At 41.5% G+C, this 27876-nt stretch overlaps 1 protein-coding gene across 3 annotated transcripts; it reads left to right on the top strand.

The window, feature by feature from the left end:
- The first annotated feature begins 4 nt into the window (after positions 1-4).
- spast (spastin) lies at positions 5-27695 on the top strand. Of its 3 annotated transcripts, XM_021568214.2 has the most exons (17): positions 5-502; positions 4664-4747; positions 6595-6678; positions 10837-10920; positions 12685-12875; positions 13193-13332; positions 13622-13715; positions 17251-17325; positions 17962-18033; positions 18291-18366; positions 18794-18885; positions 20691-20770; positions 22586-22628; positions 22741-22820; positions 24775-24845; positions 24947-24987; positions 27125-27695. In XM_021568214.2, exons 1-17 carry the CDS (start codon positions 145-147, stop codon positions 27248-27250), a joined length of 1791 nt encoding a protein of 596 aa, XP_021423889.1. In that variant the 5' UTR covers positions 5-144; the 3' UTR covers positions 27251-27695. The 3 variants fall into 3 exon arrangements, with proteins under 3 accessions (XP_021423889.1, XP_021423891.1, XP_021423890.1); XM_021568216.2 differs by lacking the exon at positions 10837-10920; XM_021568215.2 differs by lacking the exon at positions 10837-10920 and having other exon boundaries at positions 12667-12875.
- The last annotated feature ends 181 nt before the right edge of the window (positions 27696-27876 follow it).

The raw sequence follows: 27876 nt of genomic DNA, 5'->3' as shown, positions 1-27876 counted from the left end.
TAACCGCCCCGTCCAATTTTATCAACATTTGGACCACCATGTCGGAGAATATGTGGCAACTGTAGACGCTGCAAAGGTTGAGAGGCAACCCAAGCAAAAGGCAAGACCGTTATGTTATGGATACGATAGCGAGCCATCGGGTGAATGAGTTCTCCGGGAGGAAGAGGCAGCAGAAAGAAGCGAGGCCCTGCAGGGTCCCCGCCCGACGGAGGGGCCACCTGCGACCAGGTGTCCCTACATAAACGAAATTTGTATTACTTCTCATACCCACTGCTGGCGTTGTTTGCAGTGCTCCGTGTCCTCGTATTGCATTTTGGCGAACTCTTCGCCTGGCTGTGCGAGCGGATGTCTCGTGCTATGGCTGCGAGACCCAAACAACGGGCAGCAGACGAGCATGCGAACAAGGTGTGCGAGCAGGACATCGGCGAGCAGATCCGAAACCACCACAAACAAGCATTCGAGTACATCTCAGTGGCTCTGAGAATTGACGAGGATGACAAAGGTATGTTTTCAGTGTAGTGTGACTGCTATTTGCAGCAGCACCACTGACTGTTGTGTAGATGGGTTTAACAGCAGTTGTCAAGTTAACAACTGTTATAAACCCATGTGTGGATAATGCAAACAAAGATACTACTGTCAATACAGATTGAAACAAACCCGGTTACATTTAACTAGGCCTATTGATTCAAACTCAGGCTCTGTACCCAAACAGCAACGCAATGGAGCATGTAAAAATATTGCTGTATTCTAAATGCTAACGAGGAAGTAAAGAAAGAGAGAGGTCAGTTGACTTACTGGTGGTTCAAGTTGTGATTTTCTGCATGATAAAAGGCGTGGTGCAGAAGTGTTGATCCTATGATATATTGTGTATTTATGGGCCTTTCCGTAGAAACCGCCACATAGTTTTTATGTCATCATGCAGACAGAGAGAACAGTTGTTCTGTCAATGACATTGTCTGCAATCACATAGCGATATTAGCTTATTGGACTACAGATACATATCTGTCCATTATACCACCACACTATTACTACAATAGCTTACTGTTGAGGCGATTGACAGAGTTATGCAGACTGTTCAATATGGCTTGGAGAATATGCCTGCCTACTCAACCTAGGTCTCAGACTGGCTGAATACAGTCAGCCATGTGGCAGGCCCAGGGGCGAAAGGGGTGTTTTCTGTTAAGAGAATGTGTTTCTTGTTAAAAGGCTGAATAGCACTAAAGGGAATAAGCAAACGCGCTATGTGTAATCCTGGGTTTAAGTGTATTTGTTGGTATAATTCTATAATGGTCTATAGTTATCTGTACTTCATCCTATAATGGCCATTAGTAATATTATAGTCCGATAATGGCATGTAGCAATCTTATAATTGCCTATAATAATCTGTACTTATTATTTTTTGGTAAATAACGTATAGGCTCCGCCACCAATAAAATTGATCCAAGGAAGGGGAAACCCCGCATAGAGGAAATAACAGATTTTGAAACAATGGTGGAGTAAAGCCGAGATGATATGGTTATTAGCATAAAGTGGGGGGACTATGAAACTTGTATAAGCATGAAACTGTATAAAAGGAGTGGACTGAGTCCGGCAGTTGCTCCATGGACCAACTCGGCTTGTTACTTTGTAATAAAGTCTATTTGAATTCACAAGTTCCGGTATCTGAGCGATATTGTTGAACCAATATTTCCACGACAAGTGCGAGGGACACCCACCAGTAGACACAGCCCACTATTCGCTGCTTTATTTTTTGATCGTGGTGATCTAGTCTAACTCTGCATAATTTAAGGTGCCAATGAATGTTTTACCGTTTGTTAAAAAAAGGAAAATAACAAAGATGGGCTAGCCTGCATAAATTAAGGTGCCAATGAATGTGGATATGCTAAAACCAGCAAATAAATAGGCTTGGTCCTCCTTTGTGCCACCATCTTTTGGAAACCAGGATGGTTTATATTCCCAATATACTGTCACACACACACACACACACACAGTACAGCATGAGGTCTACTGCATATCTGCATGTGCCTTTCTCCAATCTGTGTGATCCCAGGGGATCAATAGACATGTGCTGGGATGATGTGAGCTGACATTAATTGTTATCGTCAGCAGGGTGGAAAATGCCATCCGATTCTCTCGCCTCTCCCGAGTTGGCCATGTCATCATGCATGGGCAAACTGAATGAATTGAGTTCCTCCTTGACTATTTACAATGTTCCAATGTACTGTAACTGGGGTGCAATCCTTAGTCCAAACAGTTGGAAAAGGGAAGGTTTTGCAACTAAAGCAAAAGTTTCTATTGGACAAATTCAGGTAGGTCCCTCCCCGTTTCATTCCGCTTGCTTGCGTTTAAGAAACGCTTCCACTCAATACACAGGCGCCGGAGCACATAGGAAAACAGGCTACAGTCAGTGGGGCCTCTTGCTATGTTTTGAAAGGCCTAGGCTATACATTCATCAAGTTGGTGAATTTGGTTAGTTAGACCCGTGATTTCAATGCACACACCCAAAATGTATTGATTGTGTTTCTCCCAGACTCCTAGGTCTGTCATAAGCTAACCTCGTCCCCAAGCTATTTTGCACAGCGGCGTCTTGAGTAGATAGGTAAGCCAAACGCTTACTTTGCTGAAGGCAGACATCTGATCATCTGTTTTAGCATAGTAGTTGGAGTAAAGCAGAGTTGCTTGACACCAGACTAATCTTCCAGCTTCATCCACGTCTTCTCTGCCAATGTTCAATTTACCTACTGAACTGGCTGGAGTGATGTGCCAAGGGGCTTACTGTACTCTACCACTGTACTGTACCTACTCGGGTTTAGCCTAGTGCACACAGTCACACCAGTCCCAAACCATTTCATACATTCAAGGGTTGACTGTATATGGTATAGTTCTACCACTCAGTGTTTTTTCGAGTAGGCATATATTGTATTGTAGGAAGCCTCTTGTGCTCTTTTTCAACCAGGCTCCTCCCATATCAGACATCCAGTTTCTCTGTGGAGCACCATTGTGATGGCATGGGGAGAGAAAATGGTTTTGGCCGCACGGAACAAAGGGCCTGATTCAACGAGGGCCTTGGACTCTTTTGTGAGGCTTTTGTACGCTTAGCTCTCCCTCTGGGAGTGTGGAGAATGCCATCACTTTGAACATGAGTCCCCCAGTATGCCGCACTGTTGGCCCACATCTTTTGAAACAAACAACTGTGTTATCGAAATCTGGGTTTGTTGGGTTGTCTCACTGAAAGATCCCTCCTGTCTAGGTCTAAATGCCCTACTTTTTAATTTTTTTTTATCATGGCTGAACATTCGCTTATATATGGAAATAGATATGGAATTTTTTTCATATCTTATCATAAGTCATGACCTTTTCAATGAAGGCCAAACCAATATCACATCCGTCTATTTATTTGCAATTAAAGGCTCTGGCCTGTGTCATGCCCTTAAATAACATAAACCTGTAGAGATGAGTGGTGGTTTGAATAGAAAGTGAAGTCCATCTTATTTATTTATATGTTGAAATGGAGGAAGGCCGGAGTGGCAGCTATCATTGTCTTTTAAATGGCTAGAGAGGATACAGTGACCGTTTTCATATTGATAAGATCCTAATAGAAGTAACGCATATGCCACAGCAGGGTCTTGTTCATCCGGGCATGCAACGGAAAAACTGAACTGAAATCAGTGATTCTTATTCGACAATTCCTCCCTGTTTTTCAGTTTAGTGGCAAATGACCACAACTCGGCTGAACCCAATATAATTTTAGGGCTTGTCTGCCTGCCTTTGGGACTAGGGAGCCCCGGTCTCAATAATACTCAGAATCACTCATAAGGAGAGGGAGGATATGCTGTATATTCCCACCACTATGAAAATCAGTCTTATGACTTGACACTGCTCCACGCCAGAGGGGTTTAAGAGTCTGGGTCAGTCATGTGAAATGATACATTATAGTTCACGTCATTATGGTTTGATCTATGAGTCTCTGTACTTTTGGTTTGAGGTCATGATTGACTGTCTGTCATGCCATGCCAAATGTTTGTTTTTGCTATTCTTCCAATGCCTCTTGAGATGCTATACCTTTAGGCAACACAAAGCGTGTAAAATATGTAGGCTAAAACATGTAGGCTTAATGCATGTAAAATATGTAGGCTAAAACATGTAGGCCTAAAGCATGTAAAAATATGTAGGCCTAATGCATGTAAAATATGTAGGCTAAAACATGTAGTCCTAAAGCATGTAAAGTATGTAGGCCTAATGCATGTAAAATATGTAGGCTAAAACATGTAGGCTTAATGCATGTAAAATATGTAGGCTAAAACATGTAATCCTAAAGCATGTAAAACATGTAGGCTAAAACATGTAGGCCTAATGCATGTAAAATATGTAGGCTAAAACATGTAGTCCTAAAGCATGTAAAATATGTAGGCTAAAACATGTAGGCCTAATGCATGTAAAACATGTATGCCTAATGCATGTAAAATATGTAGGCCTAATGCATGGAAAATATGTATTGTAGACTAAAGGATGCTTACCCTACTGCAAAATTATTAAATATCTCATCCTTTTACATCAGCTCTTATTTGACTGTGAGCAATGATTTTGTATGTACTCTAACCTCAAAATGCTTTTTTTCTGTGCCTGTCTGACTGTCCCGACCTTGTGGTTTGTGTGTTACTAGTGCACAAGGAACAGGCAGTCCAGTGGTACAAACGCGGAATCGCAGAGCTCGAGAGGGGCATCGCGATCGAGGTAGCTGAAAACGGTGAGTTGACTGTGCATACTTTGCTGTATTTAGTATTTCCAAGGGCCTATAGTCGTGGCCAACAGTTTTGAGAATGACACAAATATAAATTTTCACAAAGTCTGCAGCCTCAGTTTGTATGATGGCAATTTGCATATACTCCAGAATGTTATGAAGAGTGATCAGATGAATTGCAATTAATTGTAAAGTCCAACTTTGCCATGCAAATGAACTTAATCCCCCCCAAGAAATGTCCACTGCATTTCAGCCCTGCCACAAAAGGACCAGTTGACGCCATGTCAGTGATTCTCTCGTTAACACAGGTGTGAGTGTTGACAAGGACAAGGCTGGAGATCACTCTGTCATGCTGATTGAGTTTGAATAACAGGCTGGAAGCTTCAAAATGAGGGTGGTGCTTGGAATCATTGTTCTTCCTCTGTCAACCATGGTTACCTGCAAGGAAACATGTGCCGTCATCATTGCTTTGCACAAAAAGGGCTTCACAGGCAAGGATATTGCTGCCAATAAGATTGCACCTAAATCAACCATTTATCGGATCATCAAGAACTTCAAGGAGAGCGGTTCAATTGTTGGAAGAAGGCTTCAGGGCGCCCAAGAAAGTCCAGCGGGATCGGGGTACCACCAGCACAGAGCTTGCTCAGAAATGGCAGCAGGCAGGTGTGAGTGCATCTGCATGCACAGTGAGGTGAAGACTTTTGGAGGATGGTCTGGTGTCAAGGAGGGTAGCAAAGAAGCCACTTCTCGCCAGGAAAAACATCAGGGACAGACTGATATTCTGCAAAAGGTACAGGGATTGGACTGCTGAGGACTGGGGTAAAGCCATTTTCTCTGAATACCCTTTCCGATTGTTTGGGGCATCTGGAAAAAAGCTTGACCGGAGAAGACAAAGTGAGCGCTATCATCAGTCCTGTGTCATGCCAACAGTAAAGCATCCTGAGACCATTCATGTGTGGGGTTGCTTCTCAGCCAAGAGAGTGGGCTCACTCACAATTTTGCCTAAGAACACAGCCATGAATAAATAATGGTACCACCACATCCTCCGAGAGCAACTTCTCCCAACCATCCAGGAACAGTTTGGTGACGAACAATGCCTTTTCCAGCATGATGGAGCACCTTGCCATAAGGCAACTAAGTGGCTCGGGGAACAAAACATCGATATTTTGGGTCCATGGCCAGGAAACTCCCCAGACCTTAATCCCATTGAGAACTTGTGGTCAATCTTCAAGAGGCGGGTGGACAAACAAAAACCCACAAATTCTGACAAACTCCAAGCATTGATTATGCAATAATGGGCTGCTCAGAAGTTAATTGACAGCATGCCAGGGCGGATTGCAGAGGTCTTTAAAAAGAAGTGCATCTGCAAATATTGACTCTTTGCATCAACTTCATGTAATTGTCAATAAAAGCCTTTGACACTTATGAAATGCTTGTAATTATACTTCAGTATTCCATAGTAACATCTGACAAAAATATCTAAAGACACTGAAGCAGGAAATTAATATTTGTGGAAATTAATATTTGTGTCATTCTCAAAACTTTTGGCCACGACTGTATAGTGCAGATTTCCTTACCATCTCTGGTCCCGGAGAGCTAGTGATATGCAGGGTTTTAATTTAGCCTATCGTTAACACACATGGTTCAGCTAACCGTGGTCCTGATTGAAGACCATGCTCAGCTGATTATTGTAATCACCTAGTGTGTAGCTGCTGGCCTGGAACAAAAACCTGCATACCCAGTAGCTCTAAGCAGAGTTGGAGAACTCTGCTATAGCAAAAAAAACATATACAGGAGTGTAAAACGGCTATTTTACTAATAGATTTGTTTTTTTATTCTCTCTTCTCTTCCAGGCGAGAAATATGAACGTGATAAACGTCTACAGGCCAAGATGATCACCAATCTGATCATGGCAAAGGATCGCCTGGAGCTTTTAGGTGAGAATCAAACATTTGGACACATTTTTTAAATATCTTGCCTTCCTTGTGCACCTTGATACCGCATGGCAGCTTCTGAACGGCTGCATTCATATTGAATGCGTGGCAGGACATTGTTTGATTGTGTGACATTTGTTGCTTTTCATGCTAGCTTAGATACAGTATGTCTGTTAGCTTTATATGGACTGATTTCAGTGCCAACAGAGATTGTATTTGAATTCCATGATTTTGAATTTGTTTAACGATATTGAATTTGAATGTAATATTTATGAATTTGTAATGCACAAATTAAATAATTTAATTCATAAATTGAACTTGTATTTTCAGGATTTGAAACTGAAATAAATGAATAGTGCATTCAGTTTTAAAATGTCAATTTAATTGAATATTCAAATTCAATATTGAAATCAAATCAAATTTTAATCATCACTTGCTTTGTAAACAGGTGTAGACTAACATTGAAATGCTTACTTACAGGCCCTTCCCAACAATGCAGAATACAGAATACAAAAAAATGAAAATAGTACAATGGGGAATAAATACGCAATGATAGTTTGGCTATATACACGGGATACCAGTTCCAAGTGGATGTGCAGGGGTATGAGGAAATTGAAGTAGATACTGCATGTACATATAGGTAGGGGTAAAGTGACTAGGCAACAGGATAGATAAGACTGTAGCGTGTGTGTGTGTGTGTTTGGCGAGTGTGTACGTGTTATGTGTGTGTGTTGTCGTGTCAGTGTAAGTACCATATGTGTGAGTGTGTGGTTAGAGTCCAGTGTGTGTGTGTTGTCGTGTCAGTGTCAGTACTATATGTGTGAGTGTGTGGTTAGAGTCCAGTGTGTGTGCATAGAGTGAAAAATAGTTAGTGCAAAAAGGATCAATGAAGATATTCTGGGTAGCTATTTGCTTAACTATTTAGCAGTCTTATGGCATTGGGGTGTAGAAGCTGTTCAGGAGCCTTTTGGTCCCAGATTTAGCGTTCTGGTACCACTTGTTGTGCGGTAGCAGAGAGAACAGTCTATGACTTGGGTGGCTGGAGTCTTTGACAATTTTTAGGGCCTTCCTTTGACACCGCCTGGTATAGAGGTCCTGGGTGGCAGGGAGTTTGACCCCAGTGAAGTACTGGGCTGTACGTACTACCCTCTCTGCGCCTTGCCGTCGGATGCCGATGCAGCCAATCAAGATGCCCTCTATTTGAGGATCTGAGGGTCCATGACAAATCTTTTCAGCCTCCTGATGGGGAAGAGGCGTTGTCGTGCCCTTTTCACAACTGTGTTGGTGTGTTTGGACCATGATAGGTCCTTAGCGATGTGTACACTGAGAAACTTGCAGCTCACGACCCGCTCCGCTACAGCCTCGTCAATGTGAATGGTGGCGTGTTTGACCCTCTGTTTCCTGTAGTCCACGATAAACGTCTTTGTTTTGCCCACATTGAGGGAGAGGTTGTTGTCCTAGCACCACACTGCCAGGTCTCTGACCTCCTCCCTAAAAGCGGTCTCATTGTTGGTGATCAGGCCCACCACCGTTGTCACATCACACTTCTACATTAATAAGGATGCTACCATGATTACAGATAATCCTGAATGAATCATGAATATTGATGAGTGAGAAAGTTAGAGGCACAAATATCATACCCCTAAGGCATGATAACCTCTCACCATTACAATAACATGTGAGGTTAGCATTATTGGGGGCGGTACGATATTTATGCCTCTAACTTTCTCGCTCATCATTATTCACGGTAGCATCCACATTAATATAGATATGTTTAGAAACATATTCTATTATTATTTACAATTCAATTGACTCCAAAATGACATCCAGAAGAAAATATCTTACAGCCCAAAAGCTAGAGCAAAATTCATAGGAAGAAAATAAACATTTATTTGACCTTTTATTTAACTAGGCAAGTCAGTTAAGAACAAATTCTTATTTACAATGACAGCTTACTCCGTCCAAACCCTGGACAACGCTGGGCCAATTGTGCGCCGCTCTATGCAGCCTGGATTCGAACCATGGAAAACAGTGACGACTCTTGCAGTGAGATGCAGTACCACTGCGCCACTCAGGAGCCTAACATGCCACATTGGCTTTAGAAACCACCAGAAGCTTCTATTTACCACAGAGAGTGTTTGATTCTGTCTGTTCTCCTGTACCATTCCTGGCTGGCAAAGTACCATGATGCTGTCTCTGGTTTTGAATCAGAATTTAGAGGGCTAAATATTATTTTTGAATCTGAATGCATCTGAGACGTTGAATATATGAAACTTTGATCAACTTGAAATTATAGTTTAACTCCGTACACAAGACAATGAATGCAATATTTACCACATTGAAACTGAATGCATAAATATTGAATTTGAATATTCAATTAAATTGAAATATAATTTTAAAGCCAAATGAAATTATTCATTCAATTTGTTGATTACAAATTCAAAATGATTTAAGTGAAATTAAATATCCAAATTTCAAATACAATTGCTGTTGTATCTCTTGGAGAAAAAACATGTAAAGCCTGTATACACTGAGTGTGCAAAACATTTCCATGACATAGACTGACCAGGGGAATCCAGTGAATGCTATGATCCCCTATTGATGTCATCTGTTAAATCTACTTCAGTCAGTATAGATGAAGGGAGAAGACAGGTTAAAGAAGGATTATTTTCAGAGAAACATGGATTGTGTATGTGTGCCGTTCAGAGGGTGAAAGAGCAAGACAAAATATTTAAGTGTCTTTGAACACGGTATGGTAGTAGGGGCCAGGCGCACTGGTGTAAGTGTGTCAAGAACTGCCACGCTGCAGTGTTTTCCACGCTCAACAGTTTCCCGTGTGCATTGAGAATGGTCTAAGGCTGTGCCACTAGAGATTCTGGGTTTGAGTCTGGGCTCTGTCGCAGCCGGCCACAACCAGGAGACCCATGGGGCGGCGAAACAATTGGCCCAGCGTCGTCCGGGTTAGGGGAGGGTTTGGCCGGCAGGGATGTGCTTGTCCCATCGCGCACTAGCGACTCCTGTGGCGGGCGAGATGCAGTGCACGCTGACACAGTTGCCAGGTGTACAGTGTTTCCTCCGACACATTGGTGCGGCTGGCTTCCGGGTTCAGTGTGCATTGTGTCAAGAATTAGTGCGGCTTGGTTGGGTTGTGTTTCGGAGGATGCACGGCTCTCGACCTTCGCCTCTCCCGAGTCCGTACGGGAGTTGTGGCAATGAGACAAGACTGTAACTACCAATTGGATGCCACAAAATTGGGGAGAAAAAGGGGGCAAAAAGAAAAGAATTGTCCACCAACCAGGGGACATCCAGCCAACTTGACACAGCTGTGGGAAGCATTGGAGTCAACATGGGCCAGAATCCCTGCGGTATGCTTTTTACACCTTGTAGTCCATGCCCTGATGAATTCAGGCTGTTCTGAGGGCAAAAGGGGATGCAACTCAATATTAAGAAGGTGTTCCTAATGTTTTGTACACAGTGTAAATTCACATACATACATACGTTTTGTATTGACATCACATGACTTCCAAACTCCAATGTACTTTATGCACAAAAAGGGATTAGGCCCTAAATACTCCAGTGTCTTTTTATTAAACCTCTAATGGACACCCCAAAACATGTTTTAATTCTTTAAGTTATAGAATTTGTAAACTATGGTAAAAATCCACTCAGCGGTCCCCCAAAGCTGTTTCAGAAGCTTCTCGTCATTCCACAGCTGGCTACAACATTATCCTGAATCATGTTCATTCGGCACAAAACCTAACATAACAAACCTAGACTTGTCCAATAAGAAATGCTAATTTTCCTTTTGCGTTGCAGAACATTTAAAACATTTTCCTAATGAACACGACCATACTCTTGTTGTTTGATTCGTCCTGGTTGGAAATGGCTGTTATGTTTGGCTTTGCTGCCTCGACACTGAAATGTTGACAATCCTCTCAGCCCTACCCCATATGCCTCATTCTTGGATGTGGCATGACAACTTAACTTAGGCACCATCCCAAAACATTGCTGTTCGTCCCCCATTAAAAGAATCTTGGCGTATTTTATTTGTTTATTTCAAATATAATTTCCTTTTCTTCTCCCTTTCCCTCCCTTCTCCGATTCTCCTATTCCCTTTCCCAATTTCATTTGGTTTTTGTTATTGTCATTCCTGTTGTGTAGAAAAGCTGCGTTCAGGGCCAGCTCAGAGAGACATCTATGCAGAGAGCTCAAACCAGTCATACCATAACGGTTATCTACACTCAGGTGGGTGCTACCGGGAATCTGCTTTCGGGTGTCATGACTGGTTTTTTATGAGTGTTTTCAAGGGTGTCATTGTTCCTGATTATTCAGGATTTCCAGTTTTTCTGCCTTTATTCTCTTCATGAACTCAGCAAAAAAAGAGATGTCCCTTTTTCAAGACCCTGTCTTTCAAAGATAATTCATAAAAATCTAAATATCTTCATTGTAAAGGGTTTAAACACTTTCCCATGCTTTTTCAATGAACCATAAACAACTAATGAACACGCACCTGTGGAATGGTCATTAAGACACTAACAGCTTACAGACGGTAGGCAATTAAGTTCACAGTTATGAAAACTTAGGACACTAAAGAGGCCTTTCTACAGACTTTGGAAAAGCACCAAAAGAAAGATACCCAGGGTCCCAGCTCTTCTGTGTGAACGTGCCTTAGGCATGCTGCAAGGAGGCATGAGGACTGCAGATGTGGCCTGGGCAATAAATTGCAATGTCCATACTGTGAGAAGCCTAAGACAGCGCTACAGGGAGACAGGACGGACAGATGATCGTCCTCGCAGTGGCAGACCATGTGTATCAACACCTGCACAGGATCGGTACATCCGAACATCACACCTGCGGGACAGGTACAAGATGGCAAAAACAACTGCCCGAGTTACACCAGGAACACACAATCCATCCATCAGTGCTCAGACTGTCCGCAATAGGCTGAGAGAGGCAGGTCCTCACCAGACATCACCGGCAATAACGTTGCCTATGGGCACAAACCCGCTGGACCAGACAGGACTGGCAAAAAGTGCTCTTCACTGACGAGTCTCACCAGGGGTGATGGTCGGATTTGCGTTTATCGTCGAAGGAATGAGCATCACACCCAGGCCTGTACTCTGGAGCGGGATCGATTTGGTCTTTCATGGTCTGGGGCGGTGTGTCACAGCATCATCGGACTGAGCTTGTTGTCATTGCAGGCAATCTCAACGCTGTGCGTTACAGGGAAGACAACCTCCTCCCTCATGTGGTACCCTTCCTGCAGGCTCATCCTGTCATGACCCTCCAGCATGACAATGCCACCAGCCGTACTGCTCGTTCTGTGCGTGATTTCCTGCAAGACAGGAATGTCAGTGTTCTGCCATGGCAAACGAAGAGCCCGGATCTTAATCCCATTGAGCACGTCTGGGACCTGTTGGATCGGAGGGTGAGGGCTAGGGCCATTCCCCCCCCAGAAATGTCTGGGAACTTGCAGGTGCCTTGGTGGAAGAGTTGGGTAACATCTCACCGCAAGAACTGGCAAATCTGGTGCAGTCCATGAGGAGGAGATGCACTGCAGTTCTTAATGCAGATGGTGATCACACCAGATACTGACTGTTACTTTTGATTTTGATCCCCCCTTTGTTCAGGGACACATTATTCCATTTCTGTTAGTCACATGTATGTGCAACTTGTTCAATTTATGTCTCAGTTGTTGAATCTTATGTTATTACAAATATTTACACATGTTAAGTTTGCAGAAAATAAACGCAGTTGACCGTGAGGACATTTCTTTTTATGCTGAGTTTACATCATTGAAATTGATCTACCTCCAAACCAATATCCTACTTTTCCTGACTTTTCCTGTTTTTTCTTATTTCTTCTTATTTCGTCTTTCACGCAGTCTTAGACTAAATCAGGCCTCCATTGATGGGACATTATCTCACGCATAGCTTAATTAAATGTCCTAACCTACCATGCTGATAAATAAATCGCTAATATATCTAACAGTCTCCTTGCTCTTGGCAGTAAGTGGAGCCGTACCCAAAAAGAGGGACTCCCTGACTACTCACTCCAGTCACTCCCTCCCACGACCAAAGCATACGCCAAAAAAAACCTTGCCGACAGGCCACGGGGGCCTCCAGCGCTCCCCCAGCTTCATTGGGCCCTCCAGCAGTCACACACAGCACAGACTGGTCCCCCAGTCCAACAGAAACAAGGTGAGACCCAGATCGTCTTTCCTCAACTAACTCCACATCGAGTAGGAATGCTGATCTAGGATCAGTTCCTCCCTCTCCATGTAATCTTATTCATTATGATCTAAAATGAATAACTGATTCTAGACTAGCACTATAGCCATGGACTATAAAGAAGAACATGATACTAAAAGAACATCTCCAGTTTATATCCATTTTTATTGAAGGGAAGACAAAATTGACAAACCTAAGAAAAGAGGAGAATTTCCAATCATCATCACAAGAGATTAGCTTGTTGAAAATCGTAACCAAATCTGAAGTTATGGTTTTTTTTGTTATAGAGTAAAACGGGCAACCGGCAAAACTGTAAACCCACCACCACTCCCACATCCATGTCCCCACTGAAGAAGAGGGATATGAAGAACTTGAAGAATGTGGACAGCAAGCTTGCCAACCTCATCCTCAGCGAGATCATAGACAGGTGAGAGACAATGATTTGGAGCGTCTTGTGTATTATTGACTGGACATAAAGCATGTGCTTTGCAAGGTGCCTCAGTTTGGAACGCAATAGACGTTGACTGCTTGATGTGGGTGATGTTCAGTAGGGCGCAAAGATGTAACACTTTTTTTATAATGTTTTGATCCAGCCTGCCTGTTTCAGTCTGTCTTTGCTGTTGAATTAACACAACCCAACCCAAGCAGAGTTGAGTATGTCTATATTTCTGTATGGGAATCAGCATTCAGACCAGTCTCGTGTGTGTGTGTTCCAGTGGCTCATCTGTGAGGTTTGAGGACGTTGCTGGCCAGGAGCTGGCTAAGCAGGCCCTACAGGAAATAGTCATCCTGCCTGCACTAAGACCAGAGGTGAGATTAGAGAGGAACAGCAACTCACTGGACCATGTGTACAGTCATGGCCAAAAGTTTTGAGAATGACACATATTCATTTCCACAAGGTTTGCTGCTTCAGTGTGTTTAGATATTTTTGTCAGATGTTACTATGGAATACTGAAGTATAATTACAAGCATTTCATAAGTGTCAAATGCTTTTATTGACAATTACATGAAGTTGATGCAAAGAGTCAATATTAGCATTGTTGACCCTTCTTTTTCAAGACCTCTGCAATCCGCCCTGGCATGCTGTCAATTAACCTCTGGGCCACATCCTGACTGATGGCAGCCAATTCTTGCATAATCATTGCTTTGAGTTTGTCGGAATTTGTGGGTTTTTGTTTGTCCACCCGAATTGACCACAATTTCTCAATGGGATTAAGGTCTGGGGAGTTTCCTGGCCATGGACCCAAGATATCAATGTTTTGTTCCCCAAGCCACTTAGTTATCACCTATGCTCCATCATGCTGGAAAAGGCATTGTTTGTCACCAAACTGTTCCTGGATGGTTGGGAGAAGTTGCTCTCAGATTATGTATTGGTACCATCTTTATTCATGGCTGTGTTTTTAGGTTCTTTTGGCTGAGAAGCAACCCCACACATGAATGGTCTCAGGATGCTTTACTGTTGGCATGACACAGGACTGATGATAGTGCTCACATTGTCTTCTCCGGACAAGCTTTTTTCCAGATGCCCCAAACAATCGGAAAGGGGATTCATCAGAGAAAGTGACTTTACCCCAGTCCTCATCAGTCCCTGTACATTTAGCAGAATATCAGTTTGTCCCTGATGTTTTTCCTGGAGAGAAGTGGCTTCTTTGCTGCTCTTCTTGACACCAGGCCATCTTCCAAAAGTCTTCGCCTCACTGTGCGTGCAGATGCACTCACACCTGCCTGCTGTCATTCCTGAGCAAGCTCTGTACTGGTGGTGCCGCGATCCTGCAGCTGAATCAATTTTAGGAGACGGTCGCTTGCTGCACTTTCTTGGGCACCCTGAAGCCTTCTTCACAACAATTGCACCGCTCTTCTTGAATATCCGATAAATTATTGATTTAGGTGCAACCTTACTGGCAGCAATATCCTTGCCTGTGACGCAATGATGATGACACATGTTTCCTTGCAGGTAACCATGGTTGATAGAGGAAGAACAATGATTCCAAGCACCACCCTCCTTTTGAAGCTTCCAGTCTGTTATTCGAACTCAATCAGCATGACAGAGTGATCTCCAGCCTTGTCCTCGTCAACACGAAGTGTCTCCGAGTATGAGTGCTGATCTAGGATCGGTTTCGCCTTTTCAATCATAATGAATAAGGGGGAGGGTGCGTGGATACGAGTAAATGTGTTCAAGCTTTATAGGAGAGCCTATTTTGCTGTTCAACTGGGATTTTCTTTATTTTGGCGCAACGGTGCACCTAGAAAAATAATCAGGCAGCTAATAATTGTTGTAATGGTTAGGCTTCGCTGTACTACTGTTTCCATGTGCCATTGAGAAAAAAGCTTTTGGTTGCACCATTACTACAAACGTTGTGATCATATTACTGGTGCTACGTTTTTTCGTCTATTGCACATTGGCGCTGCAGCTGGATGCACCTCCTTTGGCGAGGCCGTATTTTACATTCATAGACCATGTCGCGAGCCATTCTTAAACGATTCGCGGGCGATTAACACCATGTTCAGTCATGTTACGACAACAGTGGTATGCCTGATTACCAACAACTATGAGGTGAGAGCCCTGGCAGAGTGGTGCCAGGAAATATTGATGGGGTCGCAGTGGAGAGAGGCAGTATGCAGCATCACTGACAACCTGAAATGGTCCCTTCACACAGACGGCGTGGTGAAGAATGCGCAACAGCGCTAATTCGTCTTGGCCCCTAGGGTCCTCACAAACTTCTAGAGATGGACCATTGAGAGCATCTTGTCGGGCTGTATCACTGCCTGGTACGGCAATTGCACCATCCACTGGGCTCTCCAGAGGGTGGTGCGATGAGCCCAATGCATCACCGGGGCCCTGCTGCCTGGCCTCCAGGACATCTACAGCACCTGGTGTCACAGAAAGGCCAAAAAGATCAAGGACCTCAGCCACCCGAGCCACAGCCTGTTCACCTCACTACCATCTAGAAAGCCGGAGACCGTACAGGTGTATCAAAGCTGGGGCAGAGAGACTGAAAAACAGCTTCTATCTCCAGGCCATCAGACTGTTAAACAGTCACCACTAGCTGGCTTCTGCCCAGTACCCTGCTCTGAACCTTAGCCACTGTTCTAGCCGGCTACCACCTAGTTCTCTGCTCTGCTCCTTAGTGACTGCTGTCCTACTGTATGTACATAGTCATTGAACACTGGTCATTTTAGTAATGTTTACGTACTGTTTTACCCACTTTACACTGTATGTATTTCTCTAAACAAATTAACAACAGACTTTCAGCATGCTTATAGAGAAGGGCACTCAACATGTACTGCACTGACACAAATGACGATTGGTTGAAAGAAATTGAGAATAAGAAGATTGTGGGAGCTGTACTGTTAGATTTCAGTGCAGCCTTTGATATTATTGGTCATAACCTGTTGAAAAAAACATATGTGTTATGGCTTTTCAACCTCTGCCATATCGTAGATTCAGAGCTATATTACAGCCCTTGAAAAAATTAAGAGACCACTGCAAAATGTACTATTTATGTGTTTGGGTAAATTACATTTTTTGTTTTATTCTATAAACTACTGACAACATTTCTCCCAAAGCATTTATTTGCAGAAAATGACAACTGGTCAAAATAACAAAAAAGATGCAGTGTTGACAGACCTTGAATAATGCAAAGAAAATAAGTTAATATTCATTTTTAAACAACACAATACTAATGTTTTAACTAAGGAAGAGTCCACCAATATTTGGTGGAATAACCCTGATTTTCAATCACAGCTTTCATGCGTCTTGGCATTAAACACAGCATGTGTGTCCATGTGTGGCACCTTCTGCTCTTCATTGTAATCAGAGGGCTGATATAAATACCATGCATGCCAGTCTCTCTTCGCTAAGAGTTGAGGAGAGACTGACTGCATCACTTCTTCTTTTTATAAGAAACATTTAATGTGTTGAAAATCCCAAATTGTTTGCATAGTCAACTTACACACAGCTCTGACACACTTTTATGCCACCAGGGGTCTTTTCCCCAAATCCAGAACAAATTCAAGAAAGTGTACAGTATTATATAGAGCCCTTTATTGCATGGAACTTCCATCATTTATTGGTCAAATAAACAGCAAATCTGGTTTCAAAATGTATGCAGTTCTGTCCTTGAGCTGTTTTGTATATTGATGTTCTGTATTATGTTTCATGTTTGTGTGGACCCCAGGAAGAGTAGCTTCTGCTTTTGCAACAGCTATTGGGGATCCTAATAAAATACCAAATATAGTAAATGTTAAATCAGTAATTTATTGATTCCGATAGGCTATGTATTGCTCTGTAATTTTGAACTTCAGGACTATGAAACAAGTGCTGAGTAGATGTTGCTTTTTCAAGTTGTTTACAGGCTTGAGGGCTCCAGCACGAGGCCTTCTGCTCTTCGGTCCTCCTGGCAACGGAAAGACGATGCTGGTGAGTGTGGTGCAGTAACATTTGGTACTGGCAAGAGACCCAATGAGAAATGATTAGTAGAGTGGGTCTTGGTTGGGCTCACAAAGACCACGAGTGACCATGAAATAGCTTAACCATTGTCATAGAAAACGCACAAAATGATACATTTGCTAAATCTTTATAATACAAGACTAATATAATACTTAGAATATAGACAGTGGATCGAGTCCTTTCACTGGATTAGCTGGTTTTGAAATCCTCTAACTGCAAGATGCTTTGTCCAAGAGTAGAATAGGCCTAAATGTGTAAGTACATATTTATTTATTTTACATGGTGGTACTTTGACAGTGACTACTGAGTACTATGACTGATAGGCAAAATCCCAGGGAATTGATAGTGTTTTTCTTTCATACAAAATTGCCTTATCCATCATGAATGTAGTTTTAGCATCTGCCAAAGTGTGTCTGACCTGCATTAAAACAAAAGGTGATTCTATAGAGCAGGAATATGGATACGCTGTTATCAAATTTAAAACAAAGTGAACCGAAGAAAACAAATGAATTTAAGGATTATAGAGCATTTATTTCCAAATATAAAAAAATAAGTATAATGTTCTGCATTTTACATTTGAGCTCGTTTTTTTTTTTAAACTGATAGGCTAAAGCAGTGGCCATGGAGTCCAACGCCACATTCTTCAACATAAGTGCAGCCAGCTTGACCTCGAAATATGTGAGTACGTTATTAGCGTAAAGATCTCTTTACACTTTCATTTGTTACATTTTACATGTCTTTGCACGTTAGTTACTTCGCAGATGCTCTTATCCAATGCAACTTAGTCAGTGCATTCAACTGAGTTTTTTTTTTTTTGTAGTTAACATATAACATATCAGTCATAACATATCAGTCATTTCAAGTAGACCCTTGTAGAAAAAGAGTAAACTCACTATTCAGAGTTCACTCGCTATTCTTTTGGTCTTTCCCTGTAGGTGGGGGAGGGAGAGAAGCTGGTGCGAGCTCTGTTTGCCGTCGCCAGAGAACTGCAACCCTCGATCATCTTCATAGGTAACGTTTGACTTAGTTGGATAGAAGAATACATAACTGCAATGAACTGGTCAAGAAAGCACGTAACGATAATGATGTTTCATTACCTGGAATCTAATAATAAGCACAGATATTGGCAAGACTTTGCTATTTAATAACTGATGGAAACGGAGAGTGCGACTATGCATAGAATACTGGGGCGGCAGGGTAGCCTAGTGGTTAGAGCGTTGGAAGGTTGCAAGTTCAAACCCCCAAGCTGACAAGGTACAAATCTGTCGTTCTGCCCCTGAACAGGCAGTTAACCCACTGTTCCTAGGCCGCCATTGAAAATAAGAATTTGTTCTTAACTGACTTGCCTAGTTAAATAAAGGTTAAAACAATATATATAAAAAAATATAATGGAACCCTTCCATCCAGATTGTGACTACTGTTACTTACCCCCACACAGATGAGATCGACAGTCTACTCTGTGAAAGGAGAGAGGGAGAGCATGATGCCAGCAGACGACTGAAGACAGAGTTCTTGATTGAATTTGACGGGGTAAGGAGGTCTCCCGTGTGTGTGTTTCTGCGCATGCACGCGTCCATGTTCCAGTGTTCATTTTTGTCACTTATGAGCGTGTGTGCAATGTTTGTCCCTGGAGGATTTCTGTCTGTTATGGCCACATCCTGCATCCGGTCATGTCTGTTTAAGCATTTCGCTGCACTCGCTATAACATCTGCTAAACTGTGTATGCGCCCAATGAACTTAGATTTTTTTTTTGTCTTGTCCATATCCTGCATAATTATTTGGCCTCTTCCACATTAAATCTGTCCAAGAGATGCCGTGTCTTCGGAAAGTATTCAGACCCCTTGACTTTTTCCACATTTTGTTACGTTTCAGCCTTAAACCATTTTAGAATAAATAAAACAAATTCCTCAGCAATCTACACACAATACCTTATTTACAGAGGTATTCGAACCCTTTGCTATGAGACTCGAAATTGAGCTTAGGTGCATCCTGTTTTCATTGATCATCCTTGATGTTTCTATAACTTGATAAAGGGAAAGGGGGAAACCTAGTCAGTTAGAGTCCACCTGTGGTAAATTCAATTGATTGGACATTATTTGGAAAGGCACACAACTGTCTATATAAGGTCCCACAGTTGTTAGTGCATGTCAGAGAAAAAAGCAGGCCATGAGGTCAAAGGAATTGTTTGTCAATGCTCCGAGACAGGATTGTGTTGAGGCACAGCTCTGGGGAAGGGTACCAAAACATTTCTGCAGCATTGAAGGTCCCCACGAACACAGTGGCCTCCATCATTCTTAAATGGAAGAAGTTTGGAACCACCGGGCGGCCAACTCTTCCTAGAGCTGGCCGCCCCGGCCAAACTGAGAAATTGGGGGAGAAGGGCCTTGGTCAGAGAGGTCACTAGAGAGGTCTAGAGTTCCTCTGGGGAGATGGGAGAAACTATCAGAAGGACAGCCATCTCTGCAGCACTCCACCAAAAAGGCCTTTGTGGTAGTGTGGCCAGACAGAAGCCACTCCTCTGTAAAAGGCACATGACAGCCCGCTTGGCGTTTGCCAAAAGGCACCTAAAGACTCTGAGACCATGAGGAACAAGATGCTTTAGTCTGATGAAACCAATATTGAACTCTTTGGCCTGAATGTCTGGAGGAAACATGGCACCATCCCTACGGTGAAGCATGGGGGTAGCAGCATCAGGCTGTGGGGATGTTTTTCAGCGGCAGGGACCGGGAGACTAGTCAGGATCGAGGCAAAGATGAACTGAGCAAAGTACAAAGAGATCCTTGATGAAAACCTGCTCCAGAGCACTCAGGACCTGGGGCGAAGGTTCACCTTCTAACAGGACAATAACCCTAGGCACACAGCCTAGACAACGCAGGAGTGACTTTAGGACAAGTCTCTGAATGTCCTTGAGTGCCCCAGCCAGAGCCATGAACCCAATCGAACATCTCTGGATAGACCAGAAAATAGCTGTGCAAAGACGCTCCCCATCCATCCTGACAGAGCTTGAGAGGATCTGCAGAGAAGAATGGGAGAAACTCCCCAAGTACAGGTGTGCTAAGCTTGTAGCATCATACCCACGAAGACTTGATGCTGAAATCGCTGCCAAAGGTGCTTCAACAAAGTACTGAGTATATGGTCTGAATACTTGATAGTGATATTTAATTTTATTTCATTTTTTGTTGTTGTTGTCATTATGGGGTATTGGGGATAAAACTATTTAATCAATTTTAGAATAAGGCTGTAATGTAACAAAATGTGGAAAAGTCAAGAGGTCTGAATACTTTCCATAGGCAACTGTGTAGCTGCCAATAATATTTATTTGGGTGTGTGTTTAGGTGCAATCTGGTGGGGATGAACGGGTGTTGGTGATGGGAGCCACCAACAGGCCTCAGGAGCTGGACGAGGCTGTTCTTAGGTACTGTAGGCCAGTGTGGCTGGGGATGTCCAGTTTGTTTTAATAAGCCAGGGTTGTATTCAGTAGGACACAGGCTATTGCAATGGAAGACATGCAAATTGTTTAGGTAGTACCTACCTACCTGTTTCATAAGTTTTTGTAGGCCTAATGAACACAACCCAGGTTTACTTTTGAGTGAGGCATCTCTGCCACAAGGTAGCACTGTTAAAGGGCAACTTCGCCACATTTAACATTTGGTTTGTTATTATGAAGTATTTAGTGATGTCATACACACAGTTTTAGTGTACTTTTATGATTTCATGGCTATTGACTGTTTAGTGATGAGCAAAACTTGAAATTGCTTCTCTGTGATGTTTTCTAGCAGGATCCTTCAGATGACTAATAAAATAAATGATGAGCAGTTATTTTCAGCTATCTATATAACATGTCTGTAGTTTCCTGGTCTTATTGGAACTCCCTGCTATATGTTGCTCTGGTTATCTTCGTCTAATACAGAAATGGGCAACTGGCGGCCAATACATTTTTATATAGTATATATTTTTAGGAACTCACTCTGGATCTCAACTTACTGTCATACTGTCATGTTGTTCTAACAGGCCTACATGTTGGTTGGACATTTGTTTAAGACGGTTGCTAAGATTAAACTTGACTGTTATTGTTGGAATCACTATTTCCGATGTTGAAGTTGGGTTAGCTAGTATGCTAGCTAACCATCAGATACGGTAACTTATGGTTAGCATTCGTTAGCATCTAAATGTGAATCATTTTTGAGTGTAATGCTTGATTGGTTGGTGGTGACAATGACATTAACCTATATTCAGGATGATACTCATGCGAGCCAAAGGGCTTATGACATAAGCTTCATCTAGAATTGCTAGCCAGCTAAGCTAACAGCAGACTGGGAAGAGCATTGCATCATGGGAGATGAAATGCACCTTGGGAATTGTTTACCTTCATACCTTTTCATATTTTCTTACTTTTGAAAAAAATCTGCATTGTTGGTTTAGGGCTTGTAAGTAAGCATTTCACAGTTAGGTTTACACCTGTTGATTTCGGTACATTTGACAAATAAAATGTGATTTGAGTATACTGTAAACGAGAGCAATGCAGAAGCTTAAAAAATGACCAACTAGGAATCGTGCAGTATGACTAACAAAATCTATAAAGCGACATTGTGTATCAAATTGTACAGTAGTTCATATACACCGAGTGTACAAAACATCCTTTGGTCTAAGTTACACACCCTTTTGCCCTCAGAACAGCCTGAATTCATCGGGGCATGGACTCTACAAGGTGTCGAAAGCGTTCCACAGGGATGCTGGCCCATGTTGACTCCAATGCCACAGTTGTGTCAAGTTGACTTAATGTCCTTTGGATGGTGGACCATTCTTAATACACACAGGAAACTGTTGAGTGTGAAAAACTCAGCAGCGTTGCAGTTCTTGACACAGTCAAACCACTTACTACCATACTCCATTCAAAGGCACTTACATATTTTGTCTTCCCCATTCATCCTCTGAATGGCACACATACACAATCCATGTCTCAATTGTCTCGAGGCTTAAACATCCTCCTTTAATCTGTCTCCTCCCCTTCATCTACACGGATTTAAGTGGATTTAACAAGTGACATCAATAAGGGATCAAAGGTTTCACCTGGGCAGTCTATGTCATGGAAAGAGCCGATGTTCCTAATGTTTTGTACACTCTGTGTATCCTAGCAGCATAATAACTGGTTATAAAGTGGTGCAATTGTCCTTCAAGTCTTCAAGGTTTACCCAATGGTAACACATTCTCAAACTGTTTCTATTCACAGGCGATTTGCAAAACGGGTGTACGTGGCTTTACCAACAGAAGACGTATGTTAAGAAACCTATTAATTCCATTTACAATTGTAGCCATACAGTAAACACATCATATTCCTCATGCAATTTCCCTGCAAAAATGTATACAATTGTGTGTTGTGTATAGACCCGGCTAAAACTGGTCAAGAACCTTTTAGGGAAGCACGGGAATCCTCTCACACAGAAAGAACTGTCCCAGCTTGCCAGGTAAACTGACTTGGAAACTGTACTTTTAGATATCCTTTACCATGGTTTGAATGAACTTTGTACAATAGGTAGTTGATAGAGCTAAAGATATAGCAATAGATCATGATATCCATCTATCTTTATAATATAGAATGTTTTGTTCTCTGTAATCCTTTCAAAATGATGGATAAATAAAGAGATACCAATAGATATATAAAGAAGAATAGAGACATAATGGTATATTTTAAATGTTTGCTTTCTCTTTGTGCTTTCATAATCACATACAGATAAAGAGATAGTGATAGGCATTGAGATATATATATATATATATATATATATATATATACAGTCACGTCTAAAATGATTGGAAACCTTGATGAAGATGAGCAAAACTATATTCTATATTATTTTCTCAAATGTTTTACGAGATTGGAGAACACATACAGAATCTTTCCAGATCCTTGATATCCTTTGGTCTGCGCTTATGGACTGCCCCCTTCAATTCAAACCACAGGTTTTCAATGGGGTTCTCAGTTCGGAGACTGAGATGGCCATTGCAAAATATATTTTTCTGGTCAATTAACCATTTCATTGTGGACTCTGATGTGTGCTTGAGGTTATTGCTTGGGGTTATAGTCTTGGTGGAATATCCACTTACGGCAAGTTTCAGCCTCCTGGCATAGGCAACCAGATTTTTTTTAAATGTCCTGGTAGTTGCTACAGTTCATGATGCCGTTGACCTTAGCAAGGAACCCAGGACCAGTGGAAGTACAACAGGCCCATAACATCCCAAGATCCCCCACCATATTTTACCATAGGTATTATTGATGGGGGGGGTCGATAGTTACTTATCAGGATATTCTTTTTGACAATATCGCAACATGTTTGTGCTAGTTGGCTGTAACTGCACCAAAAGTCCAGTATTTTTCCTTCACAGCTTGTTCTCCATCTTCTTTTAAAATAGGGAGCCAATTTGTTTTCATCACTTATTTCTATGACTGATCAAAATTTGTTTTCTCATGTCACTCTGCAGCAGACATGTTGTGAGCAATATGTTTGGACCATGGAATCGCAATAAAGTTACAGTATTGAATTGCAATACATGTAGAATAGTGATAATCGCAATGCATATTGTCGACACCATAGAAACAGTTTCCAATCCCAGTGCCAATGCCCTTTAGCAAACTCCAGGAGTTTATATTATTTGGTTGCTCTCAATAAAGGCTATTCTTTCTGGCAACCCTTCCAAAGAGCCTATTGGCGTCTAATTGTAGATTTGGAGACTTGGTGACCCTAAGATGTGACTAAGTTCTGTAATTTTCCAACTTTGGCCCTTGAATATTCTTTGCCTCCTGAACTATCTTCCTTACTGTGTGTGGGGACAAGATGCACTTTTGTCCAATACCAGGCAAGTTTACTGCTGTTCCAGTGGTTTGAAACGTCTTAATTGATACCCTAAAAGTTTTTTTTTGCTGTTCTTTTGTACCCATTGCCTGATTTTATGATGTTCAACTACCATTTGTCGCTTTTTTGTTTGTGAATTTTCCCATGGTGATGGATGACAAAGGGATTTTACATGCGTGTTACCTCCTTGTTATACCCCAGTGAAACAGGAACCCAGAATATAGTTCCTTAAAATTTGATTAATTTAAAAAAGTAGAATGTAAATGCAGATTAGAATTAATAGTTAGGGTTGCCAATCATTTTGATACCTGTCTTAAATAATATATGTGTATATTACTTGTTAAACAAAATCTATTTATCTAAGCAATTGTATTAGTATAAAATAAATAAATAAATAAATAACAACTGGAGCCTACAATATAGCTCAGTATGTGTATTAATTTTAGTTGTTTTTGCTCATCTTTATCAATGATGACAATAATTTTGGAACTGTCTGTATAGAGATCTAAGAGATGTAGATAAAGATATTGTGGTATAATGGAAATACTTGGTGTATGTGTAATCCTTGCAGAATGACAGAAGGCTACTCTGGCAGTGACCTGACCTCGCTGGCCAAAGATGCGTCCCTCGGTCCCATCCGAGGTAAGCAGCCCAATTCATTCAAACCTTTGAATCGATACAGCAATTGGTCTCTTTAAAAACGTGTCTAATTGTCTCCTAATGCAATCTCTTTCAATTCTCAGAGTTGCGTCCAGAACAAGTCAGGAACATGGCCGCAAACGAGGTACGTTTACACTATTCACTGTATACATCACACTAAGGCTGAATAAATAAAAAAAACACTTCGACCAATCAACCACTTGTATCCAAACTGCCATCAATATTCCAAAATTCAAAACCCATTTGCGAGCATTGTCTCCTTCTGCGACCTGTTTTGTAGCATGATACGCTATGAAACACGGGCAGGCAGACGCACACTTGTAAAAACAAAACGGCATCTCTCTACTCCAGCACAAAGAGTCCCACTTGTTGTTGATTCTTCACAAAAAAATACAGTTTTATATCTTTATGTTTGAAGCCTGAAATGTGGCAAAAGGTCGCAAAGTTCAAGGGGGCCGAATACTTTCGCAAGGCACTGTAAATGGCTAAATAATTGATCAATGCACCAGGGGTACTTACGATTGTGATTCCTGAAATGCAGAGCCTGTTGGACTAGTTTTCGAATCTGAAATTATACTTTTGTTCCATTGTTTGCTAGCTGGTTCGCTAGCTGTGCTTGCCACCATTGAAAACACTGCTAACAATAGTTAGTTAGCTAGCTAGCTAGCTAGCTAGCCAGTTAATTATAACTTGTTTTCTATAAATGTATGTTAGCTTGCTAAGTTAGCTATATTTTGAATATAACTCTCATCTGCTGTCAACATCAGGATACAATTTGAACTGGAGACAGCGTCTAAGATGGCCGACCGTTGTTTTAAACGTAACTGCTAACGGTTCGCATATGCCGTTTCGTGGTTGCTGTTATCTGTTTTACAGAGCCGATAACACCTGCGCATTAGCATTCAGTGCGCACTCAATGGTGAAAAAAGTACCCAGTTGTCATACTTGAGTAAAAGTAAAGATAACATAATAGAAAATGACTCAAGTGAAAGTCACCCAGTAAAATACTACTTTAATTAAATTTTTAAACTTTTGGGATTTAAATAAACAGCACTTACGTATCAAACATAAATGTAATTTCTAAAATATACTTAAGTATCAAAAGGAGAAGTGTAAATATATTTTTTTAAACAGATAGCCAGGGGAACACTCAGACATCGTGTTAGGCTATAAAAACGGATAGCCAGGGGAACACTCAGACATCGTGTTAGGCTATAAAAACGGATTTTATCAAACAAAAGATCATTCATTGCAATTCCAATGCTCATTGTTACACAAACAGATGAAGACCGTCAAAGGTAAACAATTTATTTTAATGCAGTTTGTGATTATGTTACGCCTGTGCTGGTTGAAATAGTTGTTTTTTTATGGTGCTCTATGCTCAGATAATTGCATCGTATTATTTCGTAGTAAATCCTTTCTTAAATCTGACAATGCAGTTGGATTAGCAAGATTCTAGGCTTTCGAAACATGTGAGACACTTGTATTTTCATGAATGTTTAATATGACTTTTATGTAGCGATCACCGTATGTTGTGGAATTTCAGCCCGCTACCGGGTTCCGTGCCCAGAGAGGTTAACTGACTTGCCTAGTTAAATAAAAAATATAAATAAAATTGATATACTTGTAGGGCACTATGGTGTTGAAGCTGAGCTGTACTCCATGAACTGCATTCTTATATACAATTCATTCACATTTTGTTACGTTACAGCCTTATTCTAAAATGGATTCTATTGTTTTTTCCCCTCAATCTACACACAATGCCTCATAATGACAAAGCAAAAAAACGTTTTTTTTTAGACATTTGTAGCAAATGCAGGACCTCTTGGTTCCATTGCAACAGGCAAGCTCAATTATTTTTTAGCATTCACAACATGCAGCATTCACAAAGTTAAAATATATACATTTTATAAACCCTGCCAGTTTTTATAAATCGTCCCAACCTCGTATCTTCCATTTGTGTTGTCCATCTTACTGGTTTTTTTTTAATCCCCGCCCCCTCCCCCACAGGAGGCCTTTTGCCTCTTGCCAGGGCCATCATTGTAAATAAGAGTTTGTTCTTAATTGACAGCCTGGTAAAATAAAGGTTACTTTTTTTTTTTTTTATGGTTGCAAAACTTTTTTCTACAGAAAACGAACGCTTCTCATTGGACAGGTGTTCCCTCACAGTTTGTCTGTTTTCCTCTGTTTGCTGTGAATGAATGAACCACCCTGCTGTTGTTGCCCTCTTCATCACTGTACTGTTCTGTGCCTTTGTGCAGGTGAGGAATATCAGGTTCTCTGATTTTGTGGAGTCACTGAAGAAGATCAAAAAGAGTGTCGGACCACAGACGCTGGACCTGTATGTGCGCTGGAACAAGGACTATGGGGACACCACGGGTGCATGAGACAAGAGGGGACACACATGTAGCCTCTGTCCTAACCCTGAACCTTCATTGAGGCAGTGGATTGAAAAGTGTTTTAAACAGAGATTTTTTTTTTTCATTATTGTTTTTAACTCTAAGGTCATAGGACTGTTCGAATAAACTATTTATTGTGTGTTATGATACGGCTGTTGTCTTCCAAACTATTATAGTCAGTGATTTTATAAATAAATACATATAAATGTCCTTCAATTTGAAATGATTCATAAAAACGGTACCTTGAGATAAGGCACATATACAATGCATTCGGAAAGTATTCAGACCCCTTGACTTTTTCCACCTTTTGTTGCGGTACAGCTTTTTAATTTTATTATTCCCTCGTCAATCTAAACACAATACCCCATGATGACAAAGTAAAACATGTTTTTAGAAATGTTTGCTAATTTATAAAAATAAAGTAAAAATATAACATTTACATAAGTATTCAGACCCTTTGTTGAAGCACCTTTGGCAGCGATTACAGCCATGTGTCTTCTTTGGTATGACGCTACAAGCTTGGTACACCTGTATTTGGGTTAGTTTCTCCAATTCTTCTCTGCAGATCCTCTCAAGCTCTGTCATGTTGGATGGGGAGCGTCACTGCACAGCTA

This window comes from Oncorhynchus mykiss, chromosome 17, assembly GCF_013265735.2.
Source record: "Oncorhynchus mykiss isolate Arlee chromosome 17, USDA_OmykA_1.1, whole genome shotgun sequence".
NCBI classification, from domain to species: domain Eukaryota; kingdom Metazoa; phylum Chordata; class Actinopteri; order Salmoniformes; family Salmonidae; genus Oncorhynchus; species Oncorhynchus mykiss.
The sequence above is the reverse complement of the archived record's forward strand: the minus strand, read 5'-3'. Positions and strand labels throughout refer to the sequence as shown.

Excerpts from the sequence above, each read along its gene's own strand:
- spast (XM_021568214.2), top strand. The coding sequence starts at position 145 with ATGAGTTCTCCGGGAGGAAGAGGCAGCAGAAAGAAGCGAGGCCCTGCA. Across the intron at positions 4,748-6,594 it reads GATCGAGGTAGCTGAAAACG|GCGAGAAATATGAACGTGAT; the intron begins GTGAGTTGACTG and ends CTTCTCTTCCAG. Across the intron at positions 18,034-18,290 it reads CCAGCTTGACCTCGAAATAT|GTGGGGGAGGGAGAGAAGCT; the intron begins GTGAGTACGTTA and ends CTTTCCCTGTAG.